Source organism: Oncorhynchus tshawytscha, linkage group LG30 (assembly GCF_018296145.1).
Source record: "Oncorhynchus tshawytscha isolate Ot180627B linkage group LG30, Otsh_v2.0, whole genome shotgun sequence".
Taxonomy (NCBI): Eukaryota; Metazoa; Chordata; class Actinopteri; order Salmoniformes; family Salmonidae; genus Oncorhynchus; species Oncorhynchus tshawytscha.
This window is the reverse complement of record NC_056458.1, coordinates 30,543,357-30,556,516: the sequence shown is the minus strand read 5'-3', so window position 1 is coordinate 30,556,516 and position 13,160 is coordinate 30,543,357. Positions and strand designations below refer to the sequence as shown.

The 13,160-nt window shown below is 41.9% G+C and overlaps 1 protein-coding gene across 2 annotated transcripts in view; it reads right to left on the bottom strand.

Moving 5' to 3' along the window:
- The window catches only part of LOC112228439 (opioid-binding protein/cell adhesion molecule), a 330,385-nt gene that overhangs the window by 44,381 nt on the left and 272,844 nt on the right, over positions 1–13,160 (bottom strand). For both annotated transcript variants that reach the window (XM_024393765.2, XM_024393764.2), the window contains one exon: positions 7,727–7,852. In XM_024393765.2, the coding sequence (XP_024249533.1) occupies positions 7,727–7,852 (126 nt within the window). The remainder of the gene's footprint in view (positions 1–7,726; positions 7,853–13,160) is intronic.

Genomic DNA, 13,160 nt, shown 5'->3' with positions numbered 1-13,160 from the left:
ATTTATTCACATAAATTTGAGTCAGATTGATTAATGTAGTTAATTATTATATTCAACATAATTTCTACATAATGGTTGTATAATTTCCATCCACTACATGTGACCACCTAATCCGATAACAGTAGTTGATATTTGTGCTAAAGGGTTGGAACACATATTCGGATTCCATTGGAGAGCAAAATTTAGATTGTGTATGGTGTCCATATTAGGATACATGTCAATGGAAGTTGGAATTGGATGTGTGACTGTCCTAACATGGAAACAGTATAGGTGTCCTAGATTGATGACATCATACCTGTCCTGATGTCAGCCTCTGACAAAAAACGTGAACAAGTTTACATAAAGAAATAGAGGTGTCACAACTGGGTGAGGTTGTCACAAGTTGTAATAATGGCATAAAATGTCTGTCACAGACATTGAAAATAGTTGGAGAGAATGGTTATGACTGTATACTTACTTACTTCGAGCAATATGCAAATCTTATTTTGAGAATGAATGGGCCCTCTTATTTCCTCCCAGCATAGTTCAAAATCATTAGAGGGAAATTTGAAACTGGGGAAGGATTCTCTGTATTTAGCACATAAACAGTATAATTGTTACATGGTAATCCTATGAACACTTCGTGATTACAACACAGTCACACTACTGTGATTTTCATTGAAAACTCTGCTTCATGGACCTATGGTTATACTGCCAATAACAACCAGAAAATGAGATTAAGGAGGAATATTGTCAATGAAGGAATTACTGAAATACTAGAATGTTTTATTTTTTGATGGCTGTTACCTATCTTATCATTTAATCTTGATCTTGATATTTCAGTGTATTCTATTTTCCCTTCTCAGAGTGTTGCCAATATTCATATTTCATTTTACAATGGATAACATTTCTGCAGAGAGAACAAGCAGAGAGGACCCAGTAAATTAAATCCTACAACAGCATGAGCTCCAGAATATGATTTCACGCAGCACTGCAAGTTCAATTCATCAGAGATGAATATGTCGCTCTGCTTATGTATCCTGTGGGCAATCACAAATTGCATATGAATTGTTGAGTGCCATTTTGTAAAGTGCCAAATGCTTCAATGTCAAAGGAAAAGGGACAAATCACATCCTGAGCCATATGCTGTGAATGAGGTCTGCAAACAAATTACAACAGCTGGCTTCTTGAAAAATAGTGTTTTCACTGAGGCTTTGGATCATTTTGGCTCTGCCTAATTCAATGGTCATTACGGAATATGAGCTTACTTTAATGCCTATGAACAAATACACACGCACATAGACACAGGCACACACGGACGCACGCACGCACACACACACCACTCAGTGTTAGTAATGTCTAAGTGTTGGACAAATATATCAAAAGCCTTTTCTGTGATTCTGGCAAGCAACTGTATCAACATGGACAATATTGCTTTTCAATTCTTGTTTGCAAAAGAGAACAAGGCCATATGAAACATTGGTGTCATCTCTGACCAAATGACCTTTAGCAGAAAGAATTGATTGAATTGTTTCACAACAAACAGAGTTACAGGAAAGTGATCATAAAGAAAGCAACCAGTGGGACTGCATGGAAACAAAGGCACCTTGCTTGCCAACCTCATTTGTCTTTTCAGAGAGATCAGATTTCAATGTTAGATGCTCTTGAACAAACCCCCAGATACATTGAGGGTATTCGATTAAACTGGTCCGGGTTGCACCGGGTAAAGCCCTGCTCAAATGGAACAGTAATCTGCACTGCTCTGTCATATTGTTAACAATGCAGCATGATGCATCGTTCAGAAATGTACATCATAGTTTTTCTTTAAAATACTGTATATGTTTGAATTTTCAAACTAGTTTTTATTGGGAAGGCAGATAAAGCATTTGTATGAAAATCAATGAATTTTGCATGTGAAAACACAGAATCCTACTCATTACTCCATGTGCTTAACCTTCGCAGAGATAAAGAGGCAAAGCGAGAGGATTACTTCTGCCCAAAATCTGTCCAGGTAAGATAAGCAGACCAAGTGACCAAGTGATTTTTTGTATGGAGGTCTATGGGAGAGTGTTAAATACGTCAGGCTTATTTGATCTTATAGAAGTTATGTAATGTTTAGGCTGTTACAAATGTACTGATGTAAGTGGATGCACGTGGCATTTTGGCAACTGAGAAAAACAACTTAGTAGTAGCCTGTTGTTCACACGTGTATCTGCCCTCTCCTTCTCCCGCCTGCCTTCCATTTTTGCGTACATGTATTTCCATTGTTGGAGCAGTCACTCGACTATCTTGTCATTATATTTGATCATATTTGACCTACGTCACTTTTGTTTTGGCCAACTGGTTTTCTGTTCAACCTGATAATTAATTGCACCCACCTGGTGTCCCAGGTCTTAAACAGTCTCTGATTGGAGGAGAACAATGAAAAAATGCAGTGGGAACTGACTTTGAGGGCCAGAGTTGAGTTTGAGAGGGCTAATGAGCAAATGCAATGCATTGTCTTCCAAGACATGGCCTTTTCCAATGACCTGCTAGCCCTACAATTATTTTAAAAGTAACTGATAACTCTAATATCAGATTTACTCTCAAGTGGTTTCCAAAAGCAGATTGAAAAAACACCCGTTTATGCCAGCGCTGCCCAAACCTACTGTATTCCTTGAGCTCTAACATCCTGTAGGTTTACAGTCAAACCCTAATTTAGCACATCTGATTCTACTTATTAGCTGCTCACCAAGACCTTAACTAGCTGAAACAGGTATGTCAGGTTAGGGTTGGTCTGAAAACCTATAGGACGGTAGATCTCCAGGAAGAGGATTTGGCAGCTCTGCTTTATGCCTTTTAAAAAAACGTATGTAAAAGCACGAGGCAAATTTGGTCATGCTCATCCAAGACAGCATCAATAACTACACCAGGTCAAACCGTTTAGCCAGTGGCAGACAGGACGTTGGCCAAACATCTTAACCCAAAACTTACAAGAAACCAATGCCCATGTATGCTTTGAACTGTATACAATCCAGTGCTGTTTCCAGAACTTTCCTACACCACTGGGTAAGGTCCCCAGTGATTTTGCCATCACTCCACTGACAGTGCTAATAGAACATTATTCCCATTGATAGACGTATCACAGCAAATGGCATGCCATACGTTTCCCCTGTATAATAGTCTGATTGCCACTCATCACGAGAGCTGCCACCACTCTACAACATCAGTCCACAATGCCATAGAGCTGTCAATCATCTGCTGACACTGCCAAATTAGAGTGCACAGACCTTCAAGTCTCCAACAGGAACTTTCCTAACTGGCAATTTTTCTCCCCCAAGACACAAATTACAACGCGATTCGGAAACAAAAGTGGATCGGCTCAACTGAGCTAGACAGCATGATTGATGGCCGCTGTCACATCTGTGTTGTCAGTGATGTTTTGCAGTGTAAAAGTATGAATCTTACCACAACAGTGGATGGGAGAGTGAATGAGAGGGCAAAAAAGTATAATTTCAAGACATAAGGGAGCAAAAAAATTATCAAGCTGTTGATAAGATTGACAGTCCTGCAAGCACGGTGTAGGCTGCACATTCATTTACAAACTGCATAGTCTTTAGTATTTACCATCGTTTTTAATGACAAATGCCCAGTATGATGTTTCTGACAGTTCGACGAATGGACACTCGTAACCTCCTCCATATAATGTGTCTTTAATGGCCCACATTGATCCATTTGGCCCGGCAGTGCATTGTCCTCACCATGCACTGTTTTCTTCATTCATACTTCTTCTAATCCTTTTAGAGAGCCTGGCAGCCAAGGATGAAGTGGAAAGCGTTGAATAATTCATTCACAGTTGTCCCCAAATGAATTGAAGTGGGGACAGGCTTTTGGTGCACTAAATCTAGCTGAATCGTCAATTGATTGCATCCATATATTAAGGTAACCAGTGATGTAGTAGTAAAGAAATAGGTGGGTACACTCCCTATACTTTCAATGCATGTTCCTGCCTGACATTGTGTGAAGCACTAGATAGAATAATACCCATCTGATGCCTTGGCGGTTTTCTCACAGATTTTTAGTCATGCTTGTTTAGCTCAGTTCGTCATGTATAATTTGATTTGTTGGATTTATTTTCAAATATGTTGTCTAAATATAGCCAAATCACTTAGCAGTCACTTTAATACAATTCTTGCAGGCATAAATGCTTTATTTTTGGGAGTGGTTCATAATCAGAAGCAAGAGAGATGGAGACAAACTGGGAAAACAGTGAAGAAATGTCACTCCAGAACACATTTAGGTTTTTATACACTCCGGTGAGAATGTCTTTCCGAGCAGCCAAACACCCCTCACATCTTTCTCCTTTCTTTCTTTCATTAGAGCTTGCACATTAATGCCAAGTAAGATAACCCGCCATCTTCGCAACTCCCTGACATTAACAGACACTCTCAGCCACAGACATCGCTTATTGGTTTTCACAGAAGTGATTTCATCCCTTCATATTGGCTGCTTTTGTTGCCGCTTAATGTCAGTCTATGGTGTCTGTTATGACAACTAAGTTAATATACATTTCCTTTCTCTGTTATTCCCCGATTCAATAGAGTAGAGTTGGTAGATCAACATTGCCATCATAATGCATGCATCGAATTAGAATAGAGTGTGGTTTTAATTACACTCAATTCCAACCATGGATAATGACACCATCTGGTTTATGCATACAGGCATTTCATTAAACAGTTACCCTTTAACTATAATTGTAATGTGCACTTCATATAAAAGTTAGCAGGAAACAGATGATATTCAATGTAAATATTGAAAAATCAGGGCAGTTGTTTTAGTGCGGTTGTTAAAGAGTGTCTCCAGTACTTTGGTATACTTTTTAACCAATAGTGCTCACTGTCCCCGAAAATTATGTGCAGATATGTGCACCACGTCATTGCTCTCCCTCTCACTCTGTGTGTGCATGATGTGCCTCATGCTAACTGTCACTCACAATGGCAAGGGGCTGAAGCTCATTGGTTGAACTCGAATTGCTAGGGGGCTGGTCCACGTGGGGGAACATGTAGGGAAAATGGCACAGCACAGCTTCCAGAAAAACAATTGCTTTCAAACTAGGGATTTCGTGGCTAATTGAGGTAAAACAGTAATTCTGCTCATAGATTATACATGTATGAACTACACATTGACACATCCAGGCCCAAGCGCAAGTGTCACGTTCTGACCATAGAGGCAGCAAGGACATGGGAGCAGAATCTGGACTATACTACTTGGGAAGAGATAGACAGGTGGGCGGTCGACCCAGGGAGAGTGCCGGAGCACGCCTGGGATTCGCTGGAGCAGTGCGAGGAGGGTTACAGGAGAATGGAGTTGGCGAAACGAGCACGGCGGCGCGGTAGGAAGCCCGAGAGGCAGCCCCAAAAATGTATTGGGGGGTGGCACACAGGGAGTATGGCGAAGCCAGGTAGGAGACCTGCGCCAACTTCCTGTGTTTACCGGAGAGCGAGAGAGTCCGGGCAGGCACCGTGTTATGCTGTGGAGCGCACGGTATCTCCAGTGCGGGTGCATAGCCCGGTGCGGTACATTCCAGCTCCTCGTATCGGCCGGGCTAGAGTGGGCATCGAGCCATGTAAGGTTGGGCAGGCTCAGTGCTCAAGAGCTCCAGTGCGCCTGCATGGTCCGGTCTATCAAGTGCCAGCCCTACGGTGGCAGCCCCCCGCACCAGGCTTCCTGTGCGTGTCCAGAGCCCAGTACTCCATGTTTCTCCTCCCCGCACTTGCCCTGAGGTGCGTGTCCTCGGCCCAGTACCACCAGTGCCGGCACCACGTACCAGGCCTACAGTGCGCCTCGCCTGTCCAGAGCTGCTAGAGTCTCCCGCCTGTCCAGAGCTGCTAGAGTCTCCAGCCAGGATCTGCCAGTCAGCCAGGATCCGCCAGAGCCGCCAGTCAGCCAGGATCCGCCAGTCAGCCAGGATCCGCCAGAGCCACCAGTCAGCCAGGATCCGCCAGAGCCACCAGTCAGCCAGGATCCGCCAGAGCCGCCAGTCAGCCAGGCTCCGCCAGAGCCGCCATTCAGCCAGGATCTGCCAGAGCCGTCAGTCGGCCAGGATCTGCCAGAGCCGTCAGTCAGTCCAGAGGCGCTCCTCAGTCCAGTGGGGCCCTTTGGTAGGGTTAGGCCAAGGTCGGCGGCGAGGGTCGCATCTCTAAGGACAATAAGGAGATGGACAAAGACAATGGTGGAGTGGAGTCCACGTCCACCGCCAGAGCCGCCACCGCGGACAGATGCCCACCCAGACCCTCCCCTATAGGTTTAGGTTGTGCGGTCGGAGTCCTTACCTTGGGGGGGGTCAGGACGTGAGCTGGGTGGGCATTCTATGTTGTGTGTCTAGTTTGTCAATTTCTACGTATGGCCTGATATGGTTCTCAATCAGAGGCAGGTGTTAGTCATTGTCTCTGATTGGGAACCATGTTTAGGTAGCTTGTTTTGTGTTGGGGTTTGTGGGTGGTTCTTTCCTGTCTTTGTGTTCTCTTCACCAGATAGGACTGTTTCGGTTTTGCCACGTTTGTTATTTTGTATTTGTGTAGTGTTCACGTTATCGTCTTTCATTAAACATGTTGAACACGAAATACACTGCATTTTGGTCCCCCTCTCCTTCGACGGAAGAAAACCGTTACAGCAAGGTTTAAAAAAAATACTTGGCAGTCGCCAAAGTTCCGGAGCATGTCTTAAAAAGGGGATATTGAAAATCCTGTACTGTGAAGAAGAATTGGCTCAGCCGACGAAATGTAAATGAGAGACAAACATCTGGACTGGATGCATTCATGTTGAGTGTTCCAGGCAGAAAGTGTGTGATCGTATTGAAGCAAGCAGCCCATGATTCTTGGAGCTTGTTCACTGGAAACCAAAGGGCTGCTTCTACACGTAATTAGAAGACAAAACACGTTTACACACACACACACACGCATGGGTGCGTGCACGCTCTCGTGGCTTGTGGTTGCCAGCCCAAACAGAAAAATAACTAAACTTATGCAACATTGAATGGCCTATGGCCAAGCTATTAGTATATTTGGCTGCAGGTTGGACCTACCAGCATTGAGGTTGTAGGTTTCTCTCCCGTGGGCATCATATTCAAGATGCACTGTCTATACAATGCTTTGGACTTACTAAATTGAGTAAAATCAAGCGTTGTATCACTCAAACTCCAGTTTGATGTTAAAATGCTAGGTACAGGTGGGACAACCATTTCAAAACATCAATAAATTGCCCTTTTAATGTAAATTCATCAATATGGCTGACAGTACAGCTGTTCTGCTAGCATGAAACAACTATTTAGCCTATATAATGCAGGCAATATTCATGTGAATCAAGTGATGTAGGTGTTCTTTTAGAAGGAAGGTTGACACAAGACATTACATTTTAGATGGATAAATTAGGTCAGGCTGTAACAGCTTTGTTCGTCAGCCAAGAACTCCATACTTATTACACGGTCATGGAGCATTACATACAGTATGGGCGGCAAGTTAAAGCGGTGGGCCAATAACCGAAAGGTGGCTGGTTTGACTACCCGAGCTGACAAGGTGGAAATCTGTTGATGTGCCCTTGAGCAAGGCACTTAACTCTCATTTGTTATACGCCAAGCTCTTAAAACCTCAGCAACACAGGTAATTTGAATTTTGATGACTAGAGACGATACGCGTTTAGAATAGATACACTGCTCTATTATACTCATTGATTGATTGTATGTTTTGGCCTCAACGGTTTGCAGTCTTACCTTTTGCAGAGCGATGTTTCCATATGATGTTAGGCTCTGGTCGTCCAATGGCCAGACACATGAGAGTTACATTGCTGCCCTCGTTCACTGTGATGTCCGTCGATATGTTTGTGATCTTCGCAGGAACTAAGAAAAGAGGAAACATAAACAAAGCACATTTAAGCAATAAGGGCCGATGGGGTGTGTTATATGGCAAATATACCATTTCAATTTTTAATGTCACATTCACAAGTACAGTGAAATGCCTTTCTTGCTAGCTATAACCACAACAATGCAGTTATCAATACCAATGTAATACTAAAAATAACAAGGTAGAACATAAACACACAAGATATAAAAATAAGAAGAACACGATGGAGTAATAAGTAAGCATACTATATACATGGTCAGTTCCAGTATCATATTTACAATGTGCAGGGATTCTGGATCGATAGAGGTAGATTGTATGGGGGTAAGGTGACTAGGAATCAGGATATATGATAAACAGAGTGGTACCAGCATATATGATGATTGTATTCTATTGCAACAATACATCATCAGTAGGGTAAAACTAACCTGTCTCACGACGGGTGTGTAGAGACAGTATAAATATATGTGCATATTATGTGTGTGAGTGTAACAGTTTAGCTTCCGTCCCTCTCCTCGCCCCTACCTGGGCTCAAACCAGGGACCCTCTGCACACATAGACAACAGCCACCATCGAAGCATCGTTACCCATCGCTCCACAAAAGTCGCAGCCCTTGCAGAGCAAGGGGAACAACTACTTCAAGGTCTCAGAGCGAGTGACGTCACTGATTGAAATGCTATTAGCGCGCACCCCGCTAACTAGCTAGCCATTTCACATTGGTTACATGAGCAAATGGTGGAGTGAGTGTTTGCATGTGTGTTGGAGTATCAGTGTGCTTAGTGGGTAGGGCCTTGTTCCTAGCCCTTTGTCGTGTTATATTGTGCGCATATAGCACAAATCCTGTGGTACCTTATTGATTTTACAAAGCAGTAACCAACATATTAAAACAATAAATGACATTGTTCGCCTAAATACTCACTTCTGATTTTTCAGAGGGTGTTGACTATTTCTCAGTAAATGCACAGCAAAAAAATATATTTAACGGGTAAACAGTAGTTCTAACATAAAATTGTGAAAAAGATTTGCCCACCTACGAAAAGAAAGGATGCAAGTGAATTTGGCTTGTGAGCCAGTATTCATTTAGCAAACTTTTATCCAGCGTTGTTGCATGTCATTTCCGGCACATTTAGTGACCATTAGCTAGTAAAATGTTCCCAAGAGGCGAAACCAAAAGTGTTGTAAAACAGTGTTACATCTTTGAATTGATCTTTCAAAAGTCAAATTTAGAACATTATTGGCATTGTTGAATTTGATTGTCATAAGAAGTTAGCTAACATTTAGCAGCGATGCATAGCTAGCTAGTATTTTCCCAAGAAAATGTGTTACCAAGGCAACAAGCTAGTGCTGTGTGAATTTTTATTTAGACATTAGACTGCTATGTGAATTTGAACTTACAGTACATGTAACAATTGTCACATCCATTATTATAGCTAATCATGGTTATTAGAATGGATAGGGCAGACAGATACAGTGACTTCAGAAAGTGTTCACACCCCTTTTTCCACATTTTATTGTGTTACAGCCTGAATTTAAAATAATTGAATCTAAGATTATGTCACTGGCCTACACACAATCTACACACAATTCCCCATAATGTCAAAGGGGAATTATGTTTTCAGAAACGTTTACAAATTAATAAAACCTGTAAAGCTGTCTTGAGTCAATAAGAATTCAACCCGTTTGTTTTGGCAGGTCCAAATAAGTTCAGTAGTAAAAATTTGCTCAGCCAAAAGTTTGGACCCACCTAATCATTCAACCTACACATTTTCTTTATTTTGAATATTTTCTACATTGTAGAATAATAGTGAAGACATCAAAACTATGAAATACCACATATGGAATGATGTAGTAACCAAAAAAGTGTTGAACAAAAAATATATATTTTATATTTGAGATTCTTCAAAGTAGCCACCCTTTGCCTTGATGACAGCTTTGCACAATCTTGGCATTCTCTCAACCAGCTTCAACTGGAATGCTTTTCAACAGTCTTGACGGAGTTCCCACATATGCTGAGCACTTGTTGGCTGCTTTTCTTTCACTCTGCGGTCCAACTCATCCCAAACAATCTCAATTGGGTAGAGATCGGGTGATTGGGAAGGCCAGGTCATCTAATGCAGCACTCCATCACTCTCCTTCTTGGTCAAATAGCCTAGAGGTGTGTTGGGTCAGTTTCCTGTTGAAAAACAAATGACAGTCCCACACTAAGCGCAAACCAGATGGCATGGCGTATCACTGCAGAATGCTGTGGAAGCCATGCTGGTTAAGTGTGCCTTGAAATCTAAATAAATTACAGACAGTGTCACCAGCAAAGCACCCCCATACCAACACAGCTCCTCCTCCATGCTTCATGGTGGGAACCACACATGCGGAGATCATCCGTTCACCTACTCTTCGTCTCACAAAGACACGGCGGTTGGAACCAAAAATCTCAAATTTCGACTCATCAGACCAAAGGACAGTTTTTCACTGGTCTAATATCCATTGCTTGTGTTTACTGGCCCAAGCAAGTCTCTTCTTATTAATGGTGTCCTTTAGTAGTGGTTTCTTTGCAGCAATTGAGGCCTGTTTCACGTCTGAAAACCACCCCTACCTTGTCACAACACAACTGATTGGCTCAAACGCATTAAGAAGGAAATATATTCCACAAATTAACTTTTAACAAGGCACAACTGTAATTTGAAATGCATTCCTGGTGACTACCTCATGAAGCTGGTTGACAAAATGTCAAGTGTGAAAAGTGTGGCTACTTTGAAGAATCTAAAATATATTTTGATTTGTTTAACACTTTTGCATACTACATGATTCCATATGTGTTATACGTGTTTTGATGTCTTCACTATTATTCTACAATGCAGAAAATAGTAAAAATTAAGAAAAACCTTTGAATGAGTACGTGGGTCCAAACTTTCGACTGGTACTGTATATATACACTACCTTACAAAAGTTTGGGGTCACTTAGAAATACCCTTGTTTTTGAAAGAAAAGCACATTTCATTTCCATTAAAATAACATCACATTGATCAGAAATACAGTGTAGACATTGTTAATGTTGTAAATGACTATTGTAGCTGGAAACAGCTGATTTTTAAGCCCATTATCAGCAACCCTCACTCCTGTGTTCCAATGGCACGTTGTGTTAGCTAATCCAAGTTTATCATTTTAAAAGGTTAATTTGATCATTAGAAAAACATTTTGCAATTATTTTAGCAGAGCTGAAAACTGTTGTTCTGATTAAAGAAGCAATAAAACTGGCCTTCTTTAGACTTGTTGAGTATCTGAAGCATCAGCATTTGTGGGTTTGATTACAGGCTCAAAATGGCCAGAAACAAAGATCTTTCTTCTGAAACATGTCAGTCTATTCTTGTTCTGAGAAATGAAGGCTATTCCATGTGAGAAATTGCCAAGAAACTGAAGATCTCATACAACGCTGTGTGCTACTCCCTTCACAGAACAGTGCAAACTGTCTCTAAACAAAATAGAAAGAGGAGTGGGAGGCCCCGGTGCACAACGGAGCAAGAGGACAAGTACATTTGAGTGTCTAGTTTGAGAAACAGACGCCTCACAAGTCCTCAACTGGCAGCTTCATTAAATAATACCCGCATAATACCAGACTCAACTGACTGGACAATAAAAATAAAAGATTGGCCCCAGTGATGTTCCGCACTACCCTCTGCAGCGCCTTAAGGTTGGATTTCGAGCAGTTGCCATACCAGGCGGTTATGCAAAGAGTCAGGATGCTCTCGATGGTGCAGCTGAATAACTTTTTGAGGATCTGGGGACCCATGCCAAATCTATTCAGTCTTCTTAGGTGGAAAAGGTGTTGTTGGGCCCTCTTCATGGCAGTCTTGGTGTGTTTGGACCATGACAGTTTGTAAGTGATGTGGACACCAAGGAACTTGAAGCTCTCGACCCACTCCACTACAGCCACGCCGATGCTAATAGGGGCCTGTTTGGCCATGCTTTTCCTGTAGACAACGATCAGCTCCTTTGTCTTGCTCACATTAGTGGAGAGGTTGTTGACCTGGTACCACACTGCCTTAATGATGGTGTTGGAGTCGTGCTTGGCCACTCAGTCATGGGTGAAAAGGGAGTACCGGAGGAGACTAAGCACGAACCCCTGAGGGGCCCCAGTGTTGAGGATCAGCGAGGCAGATGTGTTGTTGCCTACACTTTCCACCTGGGGCAGCCCGTCAGGAAGTCCAGGATCCAGTTGCAGAGGGAGGTGTTTATAAAATAGAAACATTTCCTCATCAATCACACACAATACCACACAATGACAAAGCAAAAACAGGTTTTTAGAAATGTTTGCAATATATATATATATATTTGAAATACCTTATTTACATAAGTATACAGACCCTTTGCTATGAGACTCAAAATTGAGCTCAAGTGCATCCTGCTTCCATTGATTATCCTTGAGATGTTTCTACAACTTGATTGGAGTCCACCTGTGGTAAATTAAATTGATTGGACATGATTTGCGTTGTCATTATAGGGTATTGTGTGTAGATTGATGAGGAAAAAAGAAACAATTTTATTGATTTTAGAACAAGGCTATAACGTAACAAAATGTGGAAAAAGTCAAGGGGTCCGAATGCACTGTATATATTTGATGGGATGTATAGACAATATGGACAGTATATGGATAGAATATGTAGTATATATGAAGAATAGTATATGTACAGCAATAGTTAAATAGGATAGACCTTGACTAGAATTCAGTATTTACATATGAAGTGGGTAAAACAGTATGTAAACATTATTTAAAGTGACCAGTGTTCCATGTACTGTACATAGGGGAAAGGGGAAACAGGGATACCTAGTCAGTTGTACAACTGAATGCATTCAACTGAAATGTGTCTTCCGCATTTAACCCAACCCCTCAATCAGAGAGGTGCGGGGTGCTGCCATTATCGAAATCCATGTCTTCGGCGCCCGGGGAACAGCAGAACAACATATTATTAATTTGTCAGCTCTGGGATTCGATCCAGCAACCTTTCAGTTACTGGCTGCTGCCTCTAAGGTACAAGGTAGAGTAATAAGTTGCATGGACTCACTCTGTGTGAAATAATAGTGCTTAACATGATTTTTGAATGACTACCTCATCTCTGTTTCCCACACATACAATTATCTATAAGGTCCCTCAGTCAAGCAGCGAATTTCAAACACAGATTCAACCACAAACACAAGGGAGGTTGTCCAATGCCTCGCAAAGAAGGGCCCATATTGGTAGATGGGTAAAAATGAGGGATGCACGATATACTGGTGAACATATCGTATTCGGTCGATATTAGCTAAAAATGCCAA